Source organism: Pantherophis guttatus, chromosome 4 (assembly GCF_059756535.1).
Source record: "Pantherophis guttatus breed Tessera chromosome 4, ASM5975653v1, whole genome shotgun sequence".
NCBI lineage: Eukaryota > Metazoa > Chordata > Lepidosauria > Squamata > Colubridae > Pantherophis > Pantherophis guttatus.
Window position 1 is genome coordinate 73,891,356 of NC_142066.1, and position 27,066 is coordinate 73,918,421.

At 39.0% G+C, this 27,066-nt stretch overlaps 1 protein-coding gene across 9 annotated transcripts in view; it reads right to left on the reverse strand.

Annotated features, from left to right (window-relative positions):
- Positions 1 to 27,066, reverse strand: part of HECW1 (HECT, C2 and WW domain containing E3 ubiquitin protein ligase 1) — a 296,682-nt gene that overhangs the window by 236,350 nt on the left and 33,266 nt on the right. For 3 of the 9 annotated variants that reach the window (XM_087892403.1, XM_034416522.3, XM_034416523.2), the window contains exon 2: positions 9,756 to 9,813. The exons of the other annotated variants lie outside the window; for them this stretch is intronic. In XM_087892403.1, the coding sequence (XP_087748529.1) occupies positions 9,756 to 9,782 (27 nt within the window). In that variant the 5' untranslated portion in view covers positions 9,783 to 9,813. The remainder of the gene's footprint in view (positions 1 to 9,755; positions 9,814 to 27,066) is intronic. 9 annotated transcript variants of the gene reach the window in all.

Genomic DNA, 27,066 nt, shown 5'->3' on the forward strand with positions numbered 1-27,066 from the left:
CCAATCGTGGATGGTGAAACTTTCATGCCCAAGGTGGACAGATTGAAGGACAGGAACAAGGCTTCGGATTTACGGAAGGAAGCAGTCCTTTTTATGTACCGACGGAGGGCTCTCTTCACGTCCAAGGTGTGCCACTGTTGTTCAAGATGATGGCTGGGAGCCGGACAAAAGTCAGGTAGAATCAACTCTTGGGTACGGTGGTATGGCGAGTTTACCTTGGGTAGGAAAGAAGGATCTGTATGAAGCACCACCTTGTTGGGATGGAAAACACAAAGGTCAGGTCGTACCAACAGCGCCGACAGCTCGGAAACTCGTCTCGCTGAAGTGATCGCCACTAAGAAAGCAACCTTCATAGTCAGAAATCGAAGAGAAATAGAAGCCAGAGGCTCAAAGGGTGGTGACATGAGGGCCGATAGAACCAATGGCAAGTCCCAAGTTGGGTACCGATGGATAGTAGGAGGTCGGAGATTTGATGCCCCTCGTAAGAATGTCTGTATACGAGGATTCTGGGTTAAGTTCGATCGTCCACAGGAGACAGAACCGTGCTGAGAGCCGCCACCTGACGCCTCAGGGTATTAGGGGCAAGTCCCCGGTCCAAACCCGCTTGTAGGAATACAAGGACATCAGAAGGAGATGCCGTGGTAGAGTCCAGATGAGACTTGGCACACCAGGCGCAAAAAGCATGCCATGTGGCGTCGTAAATACGATTCGTTGATGCGCGCCTGGCCGACTGCATAGTGTGGATCACGCAAGCCGGAATATTATCCTTCGTCAGACTGATCCTCTCAAACGCCAGACGGTCAACTGCAATCACTGAGGGTCTGGGTGCAGTATGACCCCCTGGCTGAGAGATATCCGGTCGTTGGGAATGTGCCAAGGACCGTCCATCTAGAGGCTCTGGAGGTCTGCATACCAGGAGCGACGAGGCCAATTGGGGGCGACTAGGATGAGATCCGCCTTCTCCTCCAACAGCTTGCGAATTACATGAGGAATGAGAGGCAGAGGGGGAAAGGCTTAGAGCAGGCCGAGAGGCCACTTGCTGCGGAGTGCGTCGCAACCTTCTGCTCCGGGGCAGGGGAACCGGGAGAAGAACTGGGGAAGGTGGGCGTTCAGGTGTGTCACAAACAGGTCAACTGTTGGAAGGCCGAATCAGTGCGATAGATCTCTGAACAAGGCCGGATCTAGGCGCCACTCCGCCTGATCTATTTGAGTCCGGCTGAGCCAATCTGCCGTGACGTTTTCGACTCCGGATATGTGTTCGGCTGTTAGGGAGAGAACGGTCCTCTCCGCCCAAAGGAGCATTCTCGTCGCCTCCTCCATCAGCTGTCTGGAGCGAGTGCCCCCTCCCTGTTGATGTGGGCTTTTGTTGATGTTTTGTCCGTTAGGACTAGAACATGACGCCCCTTCACAGATGTTCTGAAGTGACAGAGAGCGAGATGGACTGCTCGTAGTTCCAGCCAATTGATGTCGTGCCGTAAGTCCCGACTGGACCAGCGGCCCTGAGCAACCGATGACTGCAGATGGGCGCCTCCTGACTCGCGTCCGTTGTCAGGAGCAGCCGACTGGGTTCCAGAAAGAAGGAGCCCTTCCCTATGGACTGAGAAGTCCACCATTTGAGAGATAACCGTACCATAGTTGGCAGGACGACGGTGATGTTCGAGCACGCCCGGCGGGACCTCTGATAGGGCAGGAGGAACCATTGCAGAGGACAACTGTGAAGACGAGCCCATGGGACAATCGAGATGCACGAAATTAGTTTGCTGAGCAGTTGGGACAAGGTGATCAGAGGAACGGATCTGAGAGAAAGAACCTTGGTCAGCAATGATCGAATGCTGAGAATCCTGTCGGGGATAGGAACACCCGACAACTGACAGAGTCTATGAGAGCACCTAGATGGAGGATGTGAGTGGTAGGGGAGAGCTGACTTTTGATGAGGTTCAGGGAGAACCCATGCTGCTGAAGTACACGAGAAACAGCTCTCAGATCGACGACAGCCTGATGGCGAGAGGCTGATAGAATGATGATGTCGTCTAGACAGCACATGAGCCGGATGGGAACCTGTCACAGAGATGCCGCCAAGGTCGCCAGCAGCTTCGTGAAGGTCCGAGGGGCGGACGAGAGGCCAAACAGCATGGCCCGATACTGGAAATGCCTGTTGGCATAGGCAAATCGAAGAAACCGTCGATGGGAAGGACGGATCGGGACATGCAGGTAAGCCTCCTTGAGATCGATGGATGTCATAAAGTCGCCCCGTCGGATGGCTTGCAGGATCGATTTGAGCGACTGCATTTTGAAATGGTGGCATCTGACGAACTTGTTCAATGCTTTCAGGTCTAAAATCCCTCTCCAGTCCCCGGGAATGAGAAAAAGGCGCGAGTAGAACCCAGATCCCCGTTGCTCTATCGGTACTGGTTCGTTAGCGCAGATGTCTAGCAGATGTTGTATCTCTGCGTCCATTAACGCCCTCTTCTCCGGATTGCTCGGAAGAGGGCACCGAAGGAAGCGGCTCGGAGGGCTGGAGAGGAAGTCCAAGGTGAGGCCGAACCTCACAGTCTGAAGAACCCAAGCATCTGTTGTAGAAGAAACCCATTGGGGTAGGAAGTAAAGAAGATGACCTCCAATGGGAAGGTCTGTGGTATAGTCACTTGCCTCGTCTGAAGGGACGGTTGGAAGCCCCATGATACTGGCGTCTGGTATTGGTTTGACCTCTGCCCCTATTGCGGTAGGTAGGCTGGTCAGATGCTCGATCTCCTCCATGAGAATATTGTCTGGGAAAATAGGACCCACTGGGCCCGGAGTCAGTCTGAAAGGGCTGCCTGTGGGAATAAGGAGCAAATCTCCTGTCATGACGCCTATGAGAGGATGGCATAATTTTACGTTTATCCTTATCCTCCACAAGTATGGGGTCTAAGGCCTCTCCAAAGAGAAGGGAAACCTTGTATGGAGCAGATGCCAGCTTCCACTTTGACTTGAGGTCAGCCCTCCAGTGGCGGAGCCAAAGGAGGCGCCGAGAGGTGACATTGGAGACAAGGGCTCGTGAAGAGAACTTAGCAGCATTCAAAGATGCGTCTGCACAGTCCTCGGTAGCGGCGATTTTATTGATATCGTGGTGGAGCCTGCTGTCGTCTGGCGGTAGCCGCTCCTGTAATTGGCACAACCATATAATGGAAGCGCGAGCAAAGAATGAGGTTGAAGTCTCTGACCTGATGGCCCAGGCAGCCGCCTGATGCGTTTTACGGAGAGAAAGCTCAGATTTCCTATCCTCAGCCTTGAGACCATCCAAGACATCATTGGAGATCACAGACGAAGACGTCAACTGGGCCACAGGTATATCCACAGATGGCAATTGAATCAGATTTTGCAAGGTGGGATCAGAGCAGTACAACCGCTTGTCAAGTCCAGTAGGAGCAGAAATGTAAGCTGGTTGGGACCATGATCTTTGGACGACATCCGAGAATAACTCCGGACATGGTATGAAATCCTCATCCGGTTTTTGCAATTGGAAGAGATCACCATGAGGATTTTGGTCAGACTGTTGAGAAGGCTGAGAAGATGATACTCCCATGTTGGTTGTAATCTTAGCCTTGTGGAGCAAGGACTTAAACATGGAGGGGCGGAAAAGTCCTGTGAAGGAAGGCTTTTCCGGTTGCAGGTCCTCGTCATCAGCCAACTCCCCCTCTTCAAGCTCCTCATCCTCCCATGGAGAATCCTCAGTCAGAAGGGATTCAGGACAGTGGAAGCGGGAACGATGAAGGTCACCATACATTGGATCCCCGGTATGAGCAGCAAAGGCAGGAGCTTGAGACCCCTGGATAGGAGCCGAAGCCAGGATACGAGACATGGTTTGGGATACGAGGTCCTGGATGTCACGAGACAGAGCAGGCTGAAGAGGTTCCGAAGGGCGAAGGCCAGCAGCCGCAGGTGTATATGTAGCCTCAGGTGCAGACCGGCCAGAAGCTTGTTGACTTGAGCACCTGGACCTGGAACCACGGAAGGAAAAGCAGCTTCTCTGAGATGTTGGACATCAGAAGCCCCTTGCACGACCAGAGGATGATCCTGAGTCAACGGGGCAGACCTGTCAGGAGACATCTGTCTATGAGTAGACCGGGCCCTTTGCTGGGCGAGAAGGTATTGTTTTTCTAAGGCCTTACGTTTGCGTTCCTCTGCTTTGTCAGCTGCAGAAGAACGGGTGGCAGGGCGAGGACTGGCAGATCTAGCCCTGACATCATGGTGCTTGGCAGTTTTGGCCGGAGCTTTTGACCTCTTTCTGGCCTCAGGTGGGCTGTAGGCCTGATCTATTTCTGATGAAATGTCAGAGTCAGCCATCTCGAGGATGCAGCCAGGTAAGTTGATTGAAAATTTTAAAGTTGATTAAATAAGTTGATGAATTAAATTGATGAATTAAATTTGATGAATTTGATTAAATAATTTGAAATTGGGTTTTTTTGTTTTTTTGTTTTTTTACTAACAGGAACAACAACAGGCAAAAAGGAATCAGTAATGCAGGTGGTGTCAAAACACCCAATGCCGCCTCGCAGTAGATCAGAAAAAGAAGGGCTGCTTCAGTTCATGCAGAAACCTTGCCCTAGATGAGGCACGGGCAGCACCTCAACGGCAAATGGCGTGCGTTTTGAATTAGCTGCCTAAACAACCACAGTCATTGAGGATGAGGCTAATTAATCAGAGAAGGGCTGACAGGATCGCCGCTGAAGCCGAGGTCTCCGGACTGCTTAATGGCGGGAATCAACAGGCAATTCAAAATGGCGCGCGGCCCGAATGCAGCCGCCGAGCGCCGTTGAAATAATTGCTGAGGGGAGCTGTCAATCAAGGCAAAAAGGCGCGCGGCTCGGATTAGCTGCCGAGCGCCGTTAACTGGAGGCCAATGACAGTAACCGAAGGCCAAGAGTATGATCGCCCGAACTAGCCTCCCAGCCTGTTGATTTGGCCGAAAAAGGGCGAAGCAATGCTGTAGGGGTTTGCGGAAGCGATGTAGGGACCCCCTGCCGCCACTTTAAAGTTGGAGCGGTGTGGAAGGCGGAGGTGGGAGTTCCGGCAATCCGGATCCCAACGCAGCGCCGGCGGCGATTTTAAATCACTCAGAGTTGCCTGGATGGTAGTGCTCCGAGGAATAAAGCAAGTCTAGCAAACGGAGGGGAGCCCCCCTGGAAAGAGACCCAGGTCTAACTCACCCTCCGCCGCAATACAGAGATCAGACAGTCCGACAAATAGCAGATCATAGACAGTTAATCCACACCGCTCAGAATCAAGAAGAATAATTGGAAAAAAATCCAAATAGGAAGTTCTTCAGCTAATTGCTAGAGCCAAGGAAAAACCCAGTCTCTTGCTTGACTGAGTGAATGAACTGGAGCTTAGCCAAGCAGGGGAGGAGTGGCCAAGGACGTTTCTTAAAGAAACATTCACCCAGTCAAGCAATCAGACTGAGGAACTTCCCATAATTTGGATTCTCCAAGCAGCACGCTGGAGAATGCATCAATGCAAAGAGACAATGCTATTAGAATATGAGGCAGCATGCAATTGTCAAAAAGATTTAATAGAACCAGAAGTAAAGAAAATTCTTTTCTCCTTCAATGTATTATCTGCATCTTACTGAGCATATTCTACAGTAGCAATTACTCAAATTAACTTATTGTTTTTAAACAAGAAAAAGCATGAGAAATTCTGGTGTAGCATAACAATCCAAAAACATTTTTATTATAATATTATTCTGTATATGGATATCTTGAAGGGTAACATTTAACTAGAAAGTCCTTTTTTCAATACTTATATTTTATTTATCAAAAAGATGCTTTTATTTATGCTCAATAAAATGCAATATTTTTGTTTTTGTTGTTGGCAGGAAAAGATTTATGAACGCTTATTGCTTGTATGTATACTGAGAGCTTATGAACCAATCACACTTGGGAAATAAAGAATTCTATTCTATTCTATTCTATTCTATTCTATTCTATTCTATTCTATTCTATTCTATTCTTAGTAATGCTTTTCCTTCCTTTAAAAGCTCTAAAACCTGTATTTCAGATTTCCTAAATTATGTTAAGAAGTTACACTATTTCATTGGCTTTTTAAACAGAAAGATTATTGTCCTCACTTTTACAGCACGGGTGTTATTAATAGAGAGCAAAGATTTTGTTTATAATGAAGTATCTTCTCTGTCTCGGAGCTAAAGAGCAATATTATTAAAGTTTTCATTTCTGATTAATTTGCTGGGGAAGAGCAATTCAGAGCATGGCAATATGACATTTAAACTGTTTTCACACCAATAAAGTGGGAAATATTGAAAGTGTCTGGCACCCTTTCTTATTTATATAGTATGTTTCAAATTTAGTTTCTGTTCCCACAGTGCAAAGTCTTTGAAAGAAATACTTCACAAAATATATTAAAGGAACATAGTATTCCTTTAGATATTAAGTAGCATAAATCTATGGTAGCAAGGTTTTCCCCGGATGTCTGGAGTGTGTATATTAGCCCTACACAATGCTTCAAATTCAGTTCCAAAAAGATACACAACAAAGAAATTGTGTAGGGGCTCAAACAGACTACCTTTTCTAAATGAAATCTGATGTGTTGCATGCTTGGATAAAAATGATCTGGAAGAGGTGCTTTACATTTCACCTAAGATCAGTAACTCTGCTATCGCTGAAGATCATTCCTGTCTCCCTTCCACCTCTGGGCTTTTGCTTTACACAGAAAAAAGCATCATTGCTTAATGAATCTGGAATTAAAAACAATGCAACTCTTAAGAGCTACTGAACTTTGCTGGTGTAACTTGGGGGAAATGTCATGGGGACAAGTATATATGCAGATAACGGGGGGAAACTTTCAAAGTAATTGTGTTACAGCTCCTTTAATGCCTTGAGAAGAGATGCATCAGGCATCTCAATGTGCTTTACAAAGTATTTCATTCAAACATTTTTCAGTCTTCATGTTTTTGTTACAAATAATATTAATCACTTAATTTGATCTTATGCTTGAATTAAAAAGTGGGGACAAAGTATAATGACGAGCCTTTGTAAATGGAATGACTGTTGGAAGATGATAGGTGTCAGAAAAGCTGACTTATCTTAAAGAAAACCAGCCGGGTAGTTAAAGAAACAACTTGCTTACTTCTTTGGACACGAAAGATACAATATTTATTGAAAGTTATCTTTTATCCACTTCCTAGATGTTCTGTTTGGACAAAATATGAATTTGACCACAGGGTTATTCATATTTGCACATAGATGATTTAGGAACCTAACACTTCCTTCCACCAGAGCAGCTTATACAAGAGCTCAGTTCTACCCAAAAGTTTCAATGATTTTAGATTGAGTTATCACCATATTGTATTATAATGTTCTCTGGACTAGAGTAGTTGGAACCCTTTGTTAGCTTATATTTTGTTATCACTAACCATTTTGCTTATCGTTTTATATTTTTTATTGTAGATTTGCTTTGTTTTTATGCTGTGAGATGAACATGGAGTTGGATGGCATCTAAGTTGAATTAATAACAATAACACTTTTTATAAATCAAATACAGAAAGATTCATTATAATATTGATTGAGAATGTACTGCTGAAACTTCTGCTTAAGCAACTTTTTTTTCAAAAACTAGGCACTTCTTGTCTGCAATATTTTTTCCATTTAGAGAGGGCTTGCTTAAGAACTTACCTCATGTAAGGTAAGGGGAACATGGATGTTATGGTATGTGTGAATAACCTTGGGAGACCAAAGGAAGAGCCACAAACTAGACAATGGTCAGGTAAGTGGCAGCTGACTACGCAGAAGCAAATGTCTCAGAAGGGACACTTCCTAAATTCTTGAACTGTAAATGAACAAATGATAAATGAAAATAATTTATTTCTACATATAAGATTAGACAGAGCTCTTTGCTTACAAACAATCAAGAGTGGCATAGGAAAATATGCATGAAAATATTATAAAATGATTGTATAGTAATTACTGAAGTTGCATCAATATTTTGTTCAATGAACAAGCCTCAAATATTTCTTATAAAAGTTTTTGAAATACATTTAATTAACTGACTGAAAAAAGCCTATTTGCCATAGACACAAATGTCAATCATTTTAAAAGGCATGATCAGCTGCTCAATTGTTAATACAAGAATGCAGAACCTGAAAATCATTCTACCTTCCAGAAAATGAAACTATTTTGATAAATCAGCAGCAAAGAAAAACTCAGCAAGTAAAAAAAAACAACAACAGATAACACTGTTTAATTCAGAGATTAAAATATTTAGAAAAACAGCACTATATTGTCTTAGTTTTAACACACACATAATAATTTAGAAATATGATGCGGCTAAAATGTGTACATTGCAATAGGAATCTATCCAGCTTGAGGTATGTCAAAATATATATAGCATGCACATTATCATGGCAGATTTATGTACTGGGATGACTAAGAATCAAATCAATGCTAAATACAGACAAAACTCATATGTATGAAATTGACAAGTGGCAGTTATAGGATTGAAGCTGCCAGAGATTGAATAATTTATATATCTAAGGTGTTTCCCCGAAAATAAGACCCTGCCTTATATTTTTTTTGAATCCTGAAATAAGTGCTTGGCCTTATTGCCATGCACTCAAAAGCCCGATTGGGCTTATTATGAAGGGATGTCTTTTTTGGGGGGAAACAGGGTAGGGCTAGTTGTTTTTTAAAGGAAGCTTACTGAAAAGGTGAGCAATCTTTAAGATTTTAAGGGCTTAAATGGATCTAAGTTTAAATATCTGTATATGCCGTACTGAAAGATGTATTCCTGTTCACAAGCTATATTCTTATTCTAGTTCACATGATCTTCCACTTACATTCAGGTGTTTTAACTTACAGGTAGTAGTATTAAAAATAAGAAATATATTGGGCACAGACTTCCCTCGAACATAATGTGTCACTACTGTAAATTTTATTATTCATAAAAAGATAATCACAGTGCTCTTGTTAACATCTGAACAGACGGTGTTTTTTAATTCAAAATATATAAACTGAAACAACCTTTAGTTAGAAATAAGGCTCCCAAGGCAATATATGCAGTTACTCTGAAAACATATTGCTCATACAAGTGAAGTACTCAATTATTGCCAATACCCATACTCATTGCAGCCCCCTCAAAACTTGTTCACAAGAATTGATTCACTCTTTACAACAATGTAGGATGTTGTATGAAGAGGAGGTGCACTTGAAGAGGAGGTGGAAGAGAAGAAATTGGCTAAAATCAGATGGCTCATAACATTTTTATTAGTGAAAAATTCTCATTGGATACAGCCCAGAAGGTGAAAACAGACCATCATTCCAGAATGAAAGTAATCTGAGCAAACACTCTGCCCACAAACAAATGCCTTAGGAATAAAGCAAATGTGTGACAGAATCTTTTTAATACATTTTAGAAGACATAAATTTGTTTTCATCATTCAAATTACCTCCCCGTTTCCAAAAGTATTTTTTTAGTTGAAAGATTCCTACAGCTACAAATATGGTTCTGGCTAAGCAAAATGTGAAGTCAGTGGGATCTTCAAGGGAATGCCGATAGAAAAGATAGAAAAGAGAAGAGGTTCATTGTAATTCTAAATCCCCTAACCCCGTTTCAACAAATCCAAATAGCCTGAACTGATCATGTGTACCAGGTCCTTAAACAGTGTGTACCAATTCTGGGCTATGGCACATTCCATTATGAATGGTTATGATTTATAATGGAATGACATGAATGGGTTTTTATAATCAGAAAAACACACTGACCTTAACACTACACAGGTGGAGCAGCATAATGACTCGCCAATTGTAAGTGCATCAATTCCTGGAGAAAAGTTCAATGAGGTTAACTTAGTATGTATCCCAAAATAACACAGAAATATAAAAAATTAGACATGAAGATATATATTTATACTTTTTGTTCTGACCCAAAATGTATTTTGCTATGCCAAATAAATTTATATTTTCTCTTAAGCTATTGCTGCATAGTTCAATGACAAACCAATAAAACTGCATTATTAAGAATACGATAACTTGAAGTAGATTGAAAAAAATAAAAGTATAATTCCTGAAGTTGAACAAAGTTTGATAACAAATGGGGTTTATTATCTGAAGTATTATTAGTTACAGATTTTAAAAAGATGTTACACATACAGAACTATCATGCAATTTACTTCAATTCTATATTCCTTAATATTTGTATTTAATTAAAATTAATATTGCTGAAACAATTTCTGTCTCTTCTTAACTGGTTTTATAAGGGAATATGGGCATAATGACAGTATCTCCAAAAATAAAAATAAAATGTAATATTTGGGAGATAAGATATTCAAAACTGAAAAGGAGGGAATCTTACTTTTTACTTACAGAGTGAGTAAGATTTTTATCTTCTCTTTCTTGGTAACAGCCTTGTCACCACTTTAGGTGATAATTCAGCTCTTCAAAAAAAAAAGAAAACACACAAAAAAAACACCTTGCTGTTCTCCTGAGCCCCAATTCCCATGGGAACAATACAATATAATGAAGTGGATTTACAATATAATACAATATAATGAAGTGGATACAATATAATGAAGTGGACTTTAATGCAATTGTTATACTTATGCCTTCATTTCATTTACTCTTGAATGTTGTTTATAAAGAACAAGGAACAACACTTTTCAGATACATCCTTGCATTAATTTCCTGTCTGTCTCCATATACACGGAAACACACAGTCCAATTGCTTAAACTTCAGTGAGGGTGAAATTATAAATGAATCTTCTCATGGCTCAGTATCCCCCCTCCCCATTGCTTTTCTCAACTTTTATGGAGTCTGAGCTTTTCACCTACCACTGTGAAGTGGACAAAAACAAGCATACTCTCGAGGCAGAATCTAACATTTTAGACAAAAATGCCACTGAATCTCTCTTACTACATATTGTAATTTCTAACTCATCACTGTAACAATTCCTAAAAGGGCAGTAACTTTAGCTGCAAAATGTAATTCTCTGCCTCCCGGAAAATGCAAGTCAGATTCAAAAAATCTTTCAAAATCATTTCTTTGAGATAGAATAAAAATAAGAATAAAAATAATTTTATTTCTATACCACCCTTCTCCCGAAGGACTCAGGGCGGTGTACAGCCTATTTTGTTTAAAAAAACAAGACAAACACCAATTTAAAATAATTAAAAATATTAAATGGATTCGGCTCAATTTAAAACCCCAGAAATTTTAAACATCCAATTTAAAATTATGTTGCTAACCCAGCCTGGCGGAACAACAGGATTTTGAGTACAGGTTTAATTAAACGTATTAAACCTCCAAAAATTGCCAGAAAAGAAAAAAAATGAAAATAAAATCAAAATGTATTCAGAGCAGAAAGGAGAATGTATCTGCATAGCTTTCATATGTTAATGAAAGAGGCTTCGCAGAAAGAGGAGGAGGGGTGGGGGTGTGAGAGAAAGGAGAAAAAAAAGTTAAAAGGAACTGTTTCTCTCCTCCAAAAGAAAAGGGGGGGGAGAGGAAAAAATGTTTTACAGCACGCAACCAAGCCTCGCTTCCCTCCTCCATTCAGCATTCTTACAACAAAGCAATACATTCAGTATTTCTCTAATTTATCACCTTATCAACACACAGGCTTTCACATTTGTACTGTAATCAGACTTCTTGTTTAAACCAATTTCACATACACAAAATCCCACTTCATGCAAACCAACCATTACAATCATCTCAAACATCTCCCACAGCCTCAAGCACAAATCTATCACAATCAATTCAATTCCATTCAATTTTACACACTATCATTATATATATATACATATATATATTTAACAGAAATCACACCAAATTGATCAAGTCAAATTATCTGTTTTCCCATTTAGACAGGCTTTACCTTTTTACTGCCTGCTAAACCCCAGGTGGGAAGAACAGTAAACAATTTCTTCTTTATTCTCAGTTCTTTCAGAGTTCTCTGGCTGTTTAAGAATGTCAGTTTATCAGAAAATTTATAACACTGCAATTAGTTCTTCTCTTACCACACATAAGATTACACACAATACTTAGTTCCTTAATTCCAATACTTAAATACTTAATTCCAGAGACTTCAGGATGCCACCTGGTCTCTCAGGGGGGTGATCAGGCCCCACTCTTTCACCCCTTTAAAGGGTACGCACCTCTAAACAGAGAGACTTTAACTCTCTGATTTATACTTACCTGTTTTCTTTTCCTTTTTCTTCCTTCCTTTCTTTCTTTCTTTTTTTTTTTCTTTCTTTCTTTTTTATTATGTATTTATGTTGAGTCTCTGTGTCTGATTAACCTTCAAGGATTCTTGACTGGCCTGTTTTCGTCAGCGGGTTTACGGCACCTCCTCACTGAATCTCCTGGACTTCAAAGGAGTCCTAATGGCCGGCCAGTGGATTTTCCTTGGAAAGGTGTCGATTCGCGCTGAGGCAGGCTGTCTGGTAGAACAAAAGTTCTCTGCCTTTTAGTCCCATCTGGGGTGCCATAAATGTTGTGGATTTAATAAGACCAACACAACTTTTGGGTTAATCAGAGACAATTTGTATATTGCGCAATAGGTTCAAAGCTCTGTACATGAAGCGTTGAACAAAGACAGAAATTAGGTACAATGGTTTTATACCCTTCTATACAAAGGATTCTGTTAACTCAGCAATTCATATGGTCATATACATTTATCATTTTTAATTGACATTTCCTAATTACTGTTTCATTTTATTCTTTGCCAACAGTTATAATTCTTTTTGTAGATTACTGAAGCATAGACTCAAATCATCTTCTGATGATAGACAACTTTTAACTCATGTGGATCCCCTTGACCTAACCAACCTTTAAGCTGTATGTCATTAGAATGTTCCTTTCTTCTGACAACTTAGAGGCCTCCTAGAGGTACCAAAAGGATTTTGGCTGAGTTTGTACTTTTTCCAACCGGATGCATTGCTTTTTAGAATAGAGTGAATAGAAAGTTATCCAGTGGTCATCTATCAGAGCCCGCTTCATTTACATTAACTGCATATTCTCAGTGTTTGTGCTTGCCACAAGTATAATGTTCATATTTCATGGAATCTTTCCATAATTGCTTGAATCAACCCAGAATAAAGGCTTAAAATAAAGTTTTAGATCTATGAATTACCTACTGTATTATGGAGAGGCAGAAAAAAGACACAAACATATAAAAATAACAGATATGTGAGGAAACTACAAATACATAAAAATAAAATGATATGCAAAAATAAAATGAAATGGTACAGGGAAGATGGTGACCACAAGTGTATCAATGTACTTCTATTAACTTAAGTAAATGATTGCCTTGCAATTTGAGGAGGAAAAATCAGCAAATCTTGATACTGCTGTAGAGGCATCAATATTGTTTACTCTCATTTCCAGAGTAAGGGAAAATGGCACAAATTTAAAAGACCTACAAATTTGTGAGAATTCATAATAATTATAATGAATTTATTCATAAGAATTTGTTCACCATATTGAGGCAGATAATAGTGGGAAAAAATCCTACAATTACATTTGGGGCCAAAAGAGATATTAAAATACTGGTACTACTTTATTCAGGACGTTTGACTAATTTTTTCTTCCATTAAGCAAATCCACAATTGAGAATCATAGTAAAATAGTAAGTAAATAGGACTGCTGTTGTAAACACGTCATAACATATAACATAATAATAAAATTGCAAATTATTAGAAAGAACAATAAAAGAATTAGATTCTATAAAGGTTATAACAGAAAAAGACAAAGCTATCACTAAGAAACATTTCTTTAAAGTTTAAATAACAGTAGAGCAAAAGTAGCAACTTGATTGTTTACAGTTGGAAACACAAGATAGTTCAATTTTTCAAGGTCAATGCTCTTCAATTCATCTACCATTAATAACTTGCCCTTAAACTCATTATAAATGGGCAGTGGAGGACATAACGGATAATAATCTGAGCTTGATCAACACTACAAGGTAGAGACAGGGAACTTATAAAAAAAATTCCTTTTGAGATATTTGGAGAGTACGGTCTGCAGGAGAAGGAATGTTAAAGACCTTATGTTAATCAAGTACTGGGAGAGGTTTCCATGTTTTTTATACTGATAATACCAAAATGAAAATATGGATTGCTCTACTATGTGACATCCTTGTCAAAAGGCCAATCCCCAATATTTTATTTGTTCCAAGACCTAGGTTCTCCCAAAGGGAGTAGGGAATACGTTTATAAAAAGGGTTAAAAAGGGGTGGGGAATTAATTTTTCCAAGGGGCCATATGCAAAATTGGAGCACAAAAAAGTTGTGGAGATCTGAACAATTGGGCAGCCGTCAGGGACAGGGATAGCCAAAGGGCTGGATATGGCCTGCAGGCTATAGAATGCCAAGTTCATTGATTCCTAGTTGTGTAACATAGAAAGCAGAGTTTGGCAAAATGGGAATCTTGAACCTTGTTTCTTACAGTGCCCTAAGAATGCAAGATATATCTTAACTATGATGTCAACCATCCAGAAATAATACTGTTTTTATATCTCATGACAAATAGCCAAATTTTACCACATTATCTTTAAACTTTTGAACTTGCAATACTTATTATTCATATCTTGAATTGAATTTACAATCACCTTCTGTTTAGCTTTAAAACCATAACGTATTATGTTTTCTTGCTAGATCCTCCAGTAGATAAAAAAAATACTTAAGCTCTTTGTTTCTTTCATATTTTAGAAAGATTAGCAAATATATACTGCAGTAGCAATTGATGTTCCTTACTAAATGTGGTCATAATTTATGAACAATTGTTTAAATGATTCTAAATTATAATCCCACATCTGCTCCAAAGCCTTCAAATTCTATTCTGGAACATATATTTCATGAGGGCTGTTTTTTTTTTTTTTTAAGTAATTAAGCATATACTGATAAGATATATTAGGAAGAATATACTGTTAAATTTTTGGAATTTCTATAATCTGGAATTTCTGGAATTTCTATAATCAGATAATCTAGGCATTATATGTTTATAAACAGATAACAGTTGTTTAAAACTCTTCTTAACAGGTTTTAAACAGGCTATTTTGCTTGTATATTAAAGAAAATATGTGAGATGTTCTTATAAGAAGAAACAATGAAAATTGAAGTTAATCCTTTCTCAATTTGAAAAAGACAGCGGACTGACTTTTTATTTACCCACTATGATTAAAAACTATGATTGGCAATAAGTTATATTCATTTCAAAACTGAACTAACCCCCAAAATAGGTGGATATAACTATAAACAAATAAAAATAACCCATGTATGTCTCCTGGTTTACAAATACTAAAACAATAAAAATAAGAATGCAAAAAAGCAGGTATGTGCAGAAATTGGATCGAATATGGTTAATTCTCATGACTGCTGAAGCAAAACCATCCCTAGCCAACTTTTTTTTTTGCACTTTAAAAAAAAATAATGAAAACTGCTGAAATAGTTTGGTGCAGTTTAGTGAAACTGCAGTTTTTCACTAAATCCAATTTACCTGATACTGGCATAATATCAAAATCTGTGGAACCGTCCCAATAGTTGGATTCATCCTCCAAGTCAGCAAGAACAGCTGGCAGTTTTATTGGATCAGCAGGGAGGATCAATTTATCATCTAAGATGATTTTAATCCAGACAATTTCACAAGAGGCAATTCAGGATGATTGGGCCAATAACAATAACAAAACAATTATTAGTATTAGAATTAGGAGTTCTAGTACAGAGGCCCACAAATTGAAAAGTATTTTCAGAAATTCTGTAGGAATTAAATAAATCCCCTCCTCCTTTACCATTCTTCAATTGAAAGATTTAATTTGAAATTGAAATGGCAGATGTTTGGGCTGGGGGGGGGCAGGATCAGAAATTAGGAAGCATGAACTATCACTTCTAGCTGACATAATGCTGGATGGTTTGTTCCTTCCTTATAGAGCCGTAATATTCCTTTCTCAGCAATCTAAAAAAATTTCAAGAATGTTGATATTAAGTAGGCAGAAACAACACAACTCTTGCTAAGACACTTTTTTTCAAACCAGGGTTTTATGGCTTTATTACAGTTATTCTGTACAGAAGTGGAACTGTACTTTATAAAAACCTTCATGGAATAATTCCTTGCAAAATATTTAGGTTTCCCTATGTGTATTTTGTGGTGCTCACAGACTGTTTTAAATTAAGAGTTTCTATGAAAATTTAGAAGTGGGATAGCAGCACCTGCAGATTTCTTTGACCATATGTGTTAAATAAACTCTCAGGTGAATGGAGTCTGGGAGAACTGAGATTGATTTTTATCTCTTGGGAATTTTTATATATTTAAAAATTATATTTACATGGTACCCTAATTCTTTATATAAAATTGAGAAACATGAAAAGATACTAGGAAGGACTTCGAGTTTGGCGTTGCGGCGAGACAGCCGGGGAAATAGCGGGCTCTGAGGAGCCCAGTGAAAACCCCGACTGCTGAACCACTGCTGATGGGTCTCCGGACCAGAACCATCCTGCAGGGAAGGGGCAGAAAGAGAGGCGCCTCGGACGACCAAGAGGAACAGGCAAGTTCCTCAGAGGTCGGAGGAACTCTCTATAAGTCGGCGGTGGGGGGGCGGCAGCCATAGCGGCTGCCATGACGCTGGGACAAACCAGGCTAAGTGATGTGCAGGAGGAAGCAGAAGGGAACAAAGCTCTTTGAAGCTGGGTGAGTGACAACCAACCCAGGCTTGAAACAACGTTTGGAGCAGTGGTGGGTTTTGCCCGAGCCGGTAGCAGTGACGATATAATGTCACCGAACCGGTTCTCTTTGTTCGTGAGCTGGGCCCTCCCGCCCCGCCTGCATTATTCTTACCTTTTATTTGGCCCCGCCCCCAATCTATTCGCTGCCTCCCAAGTCCCAGCTGATAGCTAGAAGGAAAAAAACTGTTTAAACTCTTGCCATGGAGCTTCAAAGGGCTGCCCTACAGCTGATCAGTGTTAAAAGGCAGTGTGGTGGTAGACCAGTGCCTCGAAAAATAAATGGGTAGACCGGGACACTCCAAGAACAAGTGGGTAGCCCGGGACATTCCAAGAACAAATGGGTAGACCAGGATGCTCCAAGAACAAATGGGTAGACCAGGACCCTCCAAGAATAAATGGATATACCAGGATGCTCCAAAAAGAAATGGGTAGACCAGGATGCTCCAAGAACAAATGCGTAGACCGGTACAGTTCTGCAAGCAGTTAAAAGCCTGGTAGACCAGTACCTCTTCCAAATCCTAAAGAATTGTCACATGACCATCAAGCCACACCCACAAAATAAGCCACGCCCACAGAACCGGTAGTAAAAAAAATTAGAACCACCCCTGGTTTGGAGCAATTGTTTTTTATTTGTAAGACCCCTAGCCTTAAAACAGCAGCTGAGGAACTATAGGGCATAGAAGATTTTAGGATGCAATTTTTGAAAGAAAAGAAAAAGACCCGACAGAAAATTGATGTTTGAATAGAACAAATCAGGAAAATAGACATTGAGACCTGGTTCAAAAACTGAGCAAAGTTTTAAATTTGAATTGGACTTTTAAATAAAAAAAAGAAAGAAAAAGAATTATTTTTTAAAAAACATAGAAGAAGGAGAGAATCAAGCAGGAACGTTATATAATTGAAACAAAATGGCTATTTGTATGACTAATGGAAATTGTGGATTGTAGAGAGACACCTTCTGGTTCAAAAAGAAACATTGTAACTTGCTCTTTGTTTGGGAACATTGTGAATATTATAGATAACAACCATGGGATTTTGGCGGTGGAGGTGTTTTTTCTTTGTCTGCAGGCTTGACTTTGGAAAAAAGAAAGGACAATATAACAAAACTCCTATATTTGGTACTAATTGGCACAGGAACAAAAGAAGTCAAATGGCACAGGAACAAAAAAAGAAAATTGATGTGATTTGCTTGAAATAGAAGTAAGAAAAAGAACTAAATTGATATATGGAGAATTAAAATTGAGAACATTGAAATTGAAATGAACTATATGCTAACAGACAAGGAAATGAGGAACAAGATACACACACTGGGAAAAAAGAAGATAAAAACAATGTGACTAAAAATGAAAAAGCAATGTATAGATGTTCAGTAATAATAAAAAGGAAGTTTTTATAGATGAATAAGAATGGATATGAACATGAGAAGAACTTGTTATAGATATATTAAAAATTGAAATAGAGGGAAGTTAGAATCATAAGAGGAACAGAATATGTTAACAGAAATTTATTAACTCATATAAGGATGTGTTTGGTGTAAGAATTAAGTCTCAATGTTAAATTGTTACAAAGATGATAATGATAATGCGATTGAATATGAATAAGTAATGTTTAGATGGATGGTAAAATAAAAAAGTGATTATGCTGGGATAAGCAGTAAACTAAGGTAATGATGCTGGGATTGACAGCAAAAGTAAAGATGATTATACTGGGTATAACAGTAAAAATAAAGATAAACAAAAATGATTATACTGGGTTTAACAGTAAAACTTAGAAGATTATGCTGGGATTGACAGCAAAAATAAAAATGATTATACTGGGTTTGGCAATAAAATTCAGATGATTATGCTGGGATTGATAGCAAAAACAAAAATGATTATACTGGGTTCAACAGTAAAAATAAAAATGATTATGTTGGGATTAAAAGTAAAAGATGAGGATTAAGATGAAGATGATGTGCTGTGATAAACAATTAAAGATGATTATGTTGGGATTACTAGTAAAATTAGGATGATTATGTTGAGGTAAATAGTAATGAAGAGGATTTGCTGTGAGTGATAGTAAAGATATAGTTTATGATAATAGTAATGATTTATATTTTTAAGATACATTCATCTAAACAAAAAGAAAAGAGAATGAAATGATATTGAGTTAGGATTTAAAGATTTAAGTAACGGGTTTTTTGGATAATGGTATTATAAAATAGATAGAATTTAGGGAAACAATTGTGTAAAACTTTAAGTTGTGTTATTTGGAAATTAAGATCTAAGGTGAAATAATAGAAAGGTAATTGTTTTGAGCGAGTTATTGTGAGATGGTTTTTTTTCCTCTGTTTTTCTCTCTATTATTTGAATTAGTGATTGTACCAATTTATGATTGGATCAATGCTTCGTTCTAAAAAGATGTATTTTATGTTTATGTTTTGGAAAAAAACTTTTTACAAAAAGAAAAGAAAAGAAACTAGGAAAAAGGGGTTTTTGTGTGATAAGTTAAGGTAAAGGTAAAGATTCCCCTCGCATATATGTGCTAGTTGTTCCCGACTCTAGGGGGCGGTGGTCATCTCCGTTTCAAAGCCGAAGAGCCAGCACTGTCCGAAGACGTCTCCGTGGTCATGTGGCTGGCATGACTAAATGCCAAAGGCACACGGAACGCTGTTACCTTCCCACCAAAGGTGGTCCCTATTTTTCTACTTGCATTTTTTTACATGCTTTCGAACTGCTAGATTGGCAGAAGCTGGGATAAGTAACAGGAACTCACCCCATTAAGCGGCACTAGGGATTCAAACCACTTAACTGCCAACCTTTTGATCGACAAGCTCAGCATCTTAGCCACTGGGCCACCGCATCTCTGTGATATATATTAAAGCTATATATCTCTGTGTGATATAATTAAAGCAATTCCAAATAGGCCACGGCCTGGTAGTGACGGTCGGGGATCCCTGTATTAAAAGTAGAAAAGGTGAAAGGCAATGAAAAATCTTTGCTGCTTGGCAGCCTGCTGACAGGGAGAGGGGAACTAGCATATACACATACAACTCGATCTGCATGAGTGGTGGGTTGGCGCAAATGCATGCAAGTGCCCATTGGCCCTGGCCAGCCACTTGTGCAGCCCAATTCCAAATAGGCCATGGCCCAGTAGTGAGCCACGACCTAGGGTTGGGGATCCCTGTATTAAAGTATTTTTTAAAAAGATGAAAGGCAATGAAGGAAAAAGAAAACTACATAATGAAGCAATTTCCAATCTTCTATGCACGTTTACAAAAATATTACAATTTCCACTCTAAAGTTACATACCATAGTTTTCTTTTTCCTACAAATCTTTTTAATCAATAGATCACAAAATCACCAATTTTATTTTATCCATTTTCAGCAAAACACCCATAGAGAAGGAGTTTCCAGTCTTTTATAAAAGGAATTCTCATTCCCTTCTTGGGATGAAGTTAAAAGGACTGTTAGAAGTAAATCATCACTATCTAAGTGAGGAACTAGACACTAGGTTGCATAACATAGAATTGAAGGTTGTTGGCCCTCTTCCTCCCAGAAAATGATATCTCAATATCTCCTGGGAATGACCCAAATAGAATCCAGAGTACAAATTTCATACTCAGTTGGAACAATTTATATGTTGTCTTTACATCCATAGCAACAATATTTTTTGTCTATCTCTTATATTTCCATAGTATTAAAGCATAACAAAGCTCAAAGACAAGGTTGGATAAGAGAAAAGTGTTCCACTATTCCTTCAATGTGCATTTTACTTTTTTAACAGTTACATTAATAAAGGTTTTTTTACACATAGGATAAATGATCATGGCAAAATTAATGTTGATACTTTAAATAAGTCTGAATTTAATTTTGATTTTATAAACCTAACCTAATGTTTAGCATCCCCTTCATGGATTACTGCCTTGTCATGGCGAAGGGGCTTCCATAGCTCAAGGAAGCTATGAGCTATGCCATGCAGGGCCACCCAAGACGGACAGGTCATAGCGGAAAGCTCTGACAAAACGTGATCCCCTGGAGAAGGAAATGGCAACCGGAGAAGAAAATGACAGTATCTTTGCCATGAAAATCCCATGGACAGTACCAAAAGGCAAAAAGATATGACGCTGGAAGACACTGACCCCTCAGGTCAGAAGGTGTCCAATATGCTACTGGCGAAGAGCAGAGAGCTAGTACTAGTAGCGCCAGAAAGAGTGAAGCAACTGGGCTAAAGCCAAAAGGATGCTCAGCTGTGAATGTATCTGGTAGTGAAAGAAAAGTCCAATGCTGTAAAGATCTAGTCTCCATAGGAAACTGGAATGTAAGATCCATGAATCAAGGCAAGTTGAACGTGGTCAAACAAGAGATGACTAGACTGAACATCGACATCTTAGGAATCAGCGAACTAAAATGGACAGGAATGGGTGAATTTAATTCAGATGACCATCAGTATACTACTGCAGGCAGGAATCCCTCTGAAGAAATGGTGTAGCCTTCATAATCAATAAAAGAGTAGGAAAAGCAATACTGGGATACAACCCCTAAGATGATAGAATGATCTCAGTTCGAATCCAAGGCAAACTATTCAATACCACAGTAGTCCAAATCTATGCCCCAACCACTGTTGCTGAAGAGGATGAAATTGACCGGTTCTATAAAGCCCTACAGCACCTTATAGAATTAACCAAAAAGTGATGTTGTTATCATCATGGGGGATTGGAATGCTAAAGTAGAAAGCCAAAAAATAACTGGAATAACAGGGAAGCTTGGCCTTGGAGTACAAAATGAAGCAGGACAGAGGCTGGTAGAATTTTGTCAAGAGAATACAATGGTCATAGCAAACAGTCTTTTCCAACAACCCAAGAGACCATTCTACACATAGACATCACCATATGGTCAACAAAGAAATTAGATTGACTATGTGCTCTGCAGCCAAAGATGGAGAAGAGCTCTATACAGTCAGTAAAAACAAGACCAGGAACTGACTGTGGCTCAGATCATGAGCTTCTCGTTGCAAAATTTAGGCTTAAATTGAAGTAAATAGAGAAACTAAATCATATCCCTGAAGAATATACAGTAGAGGTGACAAATAGATTTAAGGAATTAGATCTGATAGACGGAGTGCCTGAAGAATTATAGATGGAGATTTGCAACATTGTACAAGAGGTAAAACCATCCCAAAGAAAAATAAATGCAAGAAAGCAAAAATGGGTGTCTAAGAAAGCTTTGCAAATAGCTGAGGAAAGAAGGGAAGCGAAAGGCAAGGGAGAAAGAGAAAGATACACCCAATTGGATGCAGAATTCCAGAGAATAGCTAGAAGAGATAAGAATACCTTCTTAAATGAACAGTGCAAAGAAATAAAAGAAAACAATAGAATAGGGAGGACCAGAGATCTCTTCAAAAAAATTGGAGATATGAAGGGAACGACCAAAATGGCAGGGACCTAACAGAGGCAGAAGAGATTAAGAAGAGGTGGCAAAATTACACAGAACTACTATACAAGAATGAGCTTAACGTCCCTGATAATCACGATGGGGTGGTCACTGACCTCAAGCCAGACATCCTACAATGTGAAGTCAAATGGACCTTAGGAAATCTGAGCAGTAACAAAGCTAGTGGAGGTGACAGTATTCCAGCTGAGCTATTCAAAATCTTAAAAGACGATGCAGTAAAAGTGCTATACTCAATTTGCCAGCAAATTTGGAAAACTCAACAGTGGTCACAGGATTGGAAAAGGTCAGTTTACATTCCAATTCTAAAGAAAGACAAGACCAAAGAATGTTCAAGCTATCGCACCATTACATTCATTTCACAGGCTAGTAAAGTTATGTTTAAAATCCTACAAGCTAGGCTCCAGCAGTATGTGGATCAAGAACTACCAGAAGTACAGGCAGAATTTTGAAGAGGCAGAGGAACTAGAGATCAAATTGCCAACATGCTGGATCATGGAGAAAGCTAGGGAGTTCAAGAAAAACATCTACTTCTGCTAAAGTCTTTTATTGTGTGGATCACAGAAAATTGTGGCAAATACTTAAAGAGATGGGAGTACCAGACCATTTTATTTGTCTCTTGAGAAACCTATATGCAGGTCAAGAAGCAACAGTGAGAACTAGACATGGAACCACTGATTAGTTCAAAACTGGTAAAGGAGTCCAGCAAGGCTATATACTGTCGCCCTGTCTATTTAACTCACCATATTTTTCAGAGTATAAGACGCACCTTAGTTTTTGGGGAGGAAAATAAGAAAAAAGATGACTGGCGGGTGGATCCGCCTCCCAGAATACCCCCAATCAGCTGTTCCCAGAGGTTAATTTTAGCAAAATAATCCCAACTCCGTACAAATTTCTGGGTCTGTAAACTTTTATGGCCTTTGAGAAAAAGCATGAACTTACGGTAGCTAAGGCTTGGAAAAGTGGGGGTGGGAAGCATTTCTGCCTGGCTGCAGCTGCATTTCCCAACTGCAGACAGTAACTTCAGCTTTATTCCCTCACAACTTTAAATTATATATTTTTTTCTTGAGAAACTATGTGAATTACTTAGCTCTAATGGGGCTTGGAGGGGGAAGGGAAGGGAAAGAAGGAAATACATGCAAGGAAATCTAAAATTAGGGTTACCAATAGAAATTCCAATACAACAATCTTTTTTCTATCATAATGAATATGCATAACTAAACAAGTCATAGCTATGTATTCAAAATTAATGGAGTGATGTCTTGATTAAATATCTGTTCAGCGATTAAGATAATTTACAGATACACATGGGACAAGGCATTATGAGAGCATCACATATTCTTAGTGATGCACTTTGCACCAACATACTAAATGAGGGTTTTAATGAGGCAATTGAATACTGACATGATTACTTAAATTGATTAAATGGAGAAGTTATTTAATTAATCTTCCCCCACAATTCAAATAATGCATGTAGTTGAAACCTTCTCCCTTTATTCTTGGTTTTTCCCAATATTTGGCAATGTAATGTAAAGCTGCAACCACTTGGTTGTGAAAATCTTACGTTGCCATGGAAACTAACATGAGTTGCCATGGAAATTACTATGACCAATTTAGTTCTGAATCTTCCCCACAGGATAAAACCATGGCTCCTTGAGGAAACAAAGCATTTGGACATTTCAGGCCATCGTGGGCACATACCACAAGAAAAATATACCTCAAGTCTATGCATATTGTTAGCTGTGAAGATCATGTTATATGTTATATTTTGTTATATGTTCACTTACTGTCAATTGTTACTCTGTAACAAAAAGACATGAAACCAAACAAAGGTTTAAAATCTTTGTAAGATGTAAGGTAAGATTGTGCACAAAACAAAAGGCAAATATTCTTATCTTGGAACAAAGCAAACTCATTTGAAATGTTGCACCAGAATCTTTTATAAGCTGTTTTCTGTCAGATAAAAACCCTAAATATTTCACTTATTCTGACATAATGAAGTATGGAATGAAAAAAACTACTCATTTTTTATACAAAAAACAATTAAAGCAATAGTACAATATACTTTTGCAGTTACGCCTACCTAAGAATTACAGCATGCAAAAAGCAACTACAATGGATTTACTTAAATACCATTTTCATATCATTTCTGATTCTTTAAGTAAATTTCTTTTTTCTACACATGCTTGCTTGATGCATGCTTTCTGCACACACAAAAAAAGAACTCTCAATTGTATTGCAACAGAAGTTACTTACCAATCAGTGTATTAGCACAAAATATACATTTGAATACATCTCAATTGTTTCTGTCAATATATTAAAAAATACAGGCCCCCTACTTGTGAACCCAATTAATAAAAGCAGTATTGTTTGTATGTAGCAGCCTCAAAGATCATAGCAACATTATATACATTACACACAATTTTGCATTTGAGAAATTACCTGAAGAAGAATGTGGAACCCACAGGAACACATTGTCTTAAAGAATCAAGGAATGCTAAAATCCCTGCACATTTAAACTGAGCGGTTTCAGCCTCCATTCCTATAGAACATGCTGATACAAGCCAATCTAGAAACACTTTAGGCAGGCTAAAACCCTGTCCCCATAACATGTCCCTAAGCAGTTTGAAGTGATACAAGTTGCTTTACTGGGCAAATTGTGTTGCTTATTGCTTTGATGAAGAAAACCAGATCACGAGGAAATGGCTGTAAATTAATTTGCCCATTTAAACTTAAACATGTTGAGCCTGAGACATTTTCATATTCCCAAAACCTAGCTTTTCAAAATTCTGGTGTCTCCCAAACCATATACAGTATGAAATGGAAGCAGGAAACAGAATGTGGAGCATATATGCAGTTGGTGATGATCTCACTGGACTTCAGGTCACATAACTCTTAGTTAACATATTACTAAGAAGAAAGGCTTACTTTAGAGAATATTTAATAAAATGGGTGGCTAAATGGATGTAAACTTAAACATAAGACATGTACATCATTTTTACTTTCTTTTTTTCTACTTCTTTTGATAAAACTTGATATGTGGATCAAAACTTTTGTAAACTAAATATAATATTTTGATAAAGGCAACTAAGTTGTGGGATAAACCAACCATGATACAAAACAATTTTATATATCTTAAATATGTATGAAAAAAGAAAGTACAAACACAAACAAGAAAATATCTGAAATGTATGGGGCATTAGCTTACTTATTACAGGTAGTCCTAACCCTGAAATTTCTGGTGCTAAGCAACACAGTTGTTAAATTCGTTTTGCCCCATTTTATGACCTTTCTTGCCACAGTTGTTAAGTGAATCACTTCAGTTATTAAGTAGGTAACACAGTTGCTAAATTTTTGAATCTGCCTTTCCCATTGACTTTGCTTGTCAGAAAATCACAAAAAGTGACCACATAACCCCGGAACACTGCAACCATTATATATATGTATATATGTACCCTGTTTCCCTGAAAATAAGACACCCCCTGATAATAAGCCGAATCGGCCTTTTAAGCGCATGCACTAAAATAAGACACACACCCTGAAAATAATCTCTCCCCAAAAATATTTAATTGCATGCACAGCCAGTCCCCGCTATTTCCTCTAGTTAGGGTTAGAGAGACAGTGCTGGAAATCAGGTAAGACAGCAAGAGGAGCCCCGTCTTGCTCCTTGTGCCCCAAAAGAATAAGACCTCCCCGAAAATAAGACCAAGCGCTTATTTCAGGGTTCAAAAAATATAAGACAGGGTCTTATTTTCGGGAAAACACGATATGTATGTATGAATTAAATACGTAATTGCCAAGTGTTTGAATTTTGATCATGTGACCATTGAGATGCTGCAACAGTCATAAGTGTGAAAACCAGTCATAAGTCTCTTTTTTCAGTCTCATTGTAACTTCAAATGGTCATTAAACAAATGGTTGTAAGTTTAGGACTGCCTGTATTCCATCAATAAAAGAACTATTTCAAGACATGCTAATCTCAAATTTTATCCAAAGCCTAGTATCTTCTGTATATATTCAATTTTTTAAAAATAATGATGATGGTTGATAGTTCAAACATCTTTCTCTAATTACTATGCGATTCAAGTGGTGTGTTCTCGAGTGGACGAGGAATTATCGAAGCGGATTGTAACGGTAAGTATTTATTCAATACACATGGAGCACATTATACAATTCAGTAGAAACGGAACATGGAGAACATCGAACTCAGCCTGACAGCTCTTTTATACCAAGCTGTCAAGACGGCTTAACCAATAGGAACAACCAACGTTACAATGGATCCCAACAGAGGGCCTATCTACTAGAACATGCTCAGAACACAACACCTCTTTCCCCTGGCAAGGTGCATTCATAATCCTCCAGGTATGCTGGTCGATGACGAAATCGTTCAGAGTGTTTCAGGCTCGCCCTATGCAGGTGTTCTGAATGGACAGGAACATCCTTACCACCTGGACTGTCCACTTCCCAATCTTCAACAGGCTCAATGTGCACTGGCCCTGGACAGTCATCCTGTACCCCGGGTGAGCATTCCCAAGCTGTTCCCCTGCCCCTGGTCGGTGGGGGACTGCACGGCACATTCTTCCGATCGGGAGAATGGTTGTCCCCATGCCCCGGCTCAAACACGCCCCTATCCTTGACCGTCTGTTCACTCTAATCAGTAGGCTGCGCCCACCTAGCCCTGATTTGATCCTGATGCCGGCACCAGACTCTACCTTGACCCAGATCTATTTTATAAGAGCACGGCCCGGTTACCTCTATCACCCGTCCAGGAATCCCCAACGGGGAACCCCCATAATTCCTGGCATAAACGGAATCCCCAACCCCGAAAGGTCGGTTAGTACTATGGGAGTCTAGGGGTTTACTTGGGGCATACAGAGAATGCAAATGATCTAAAACAGTCCTCAACCGCCGGCCCATAAGTAACTCTGTGGG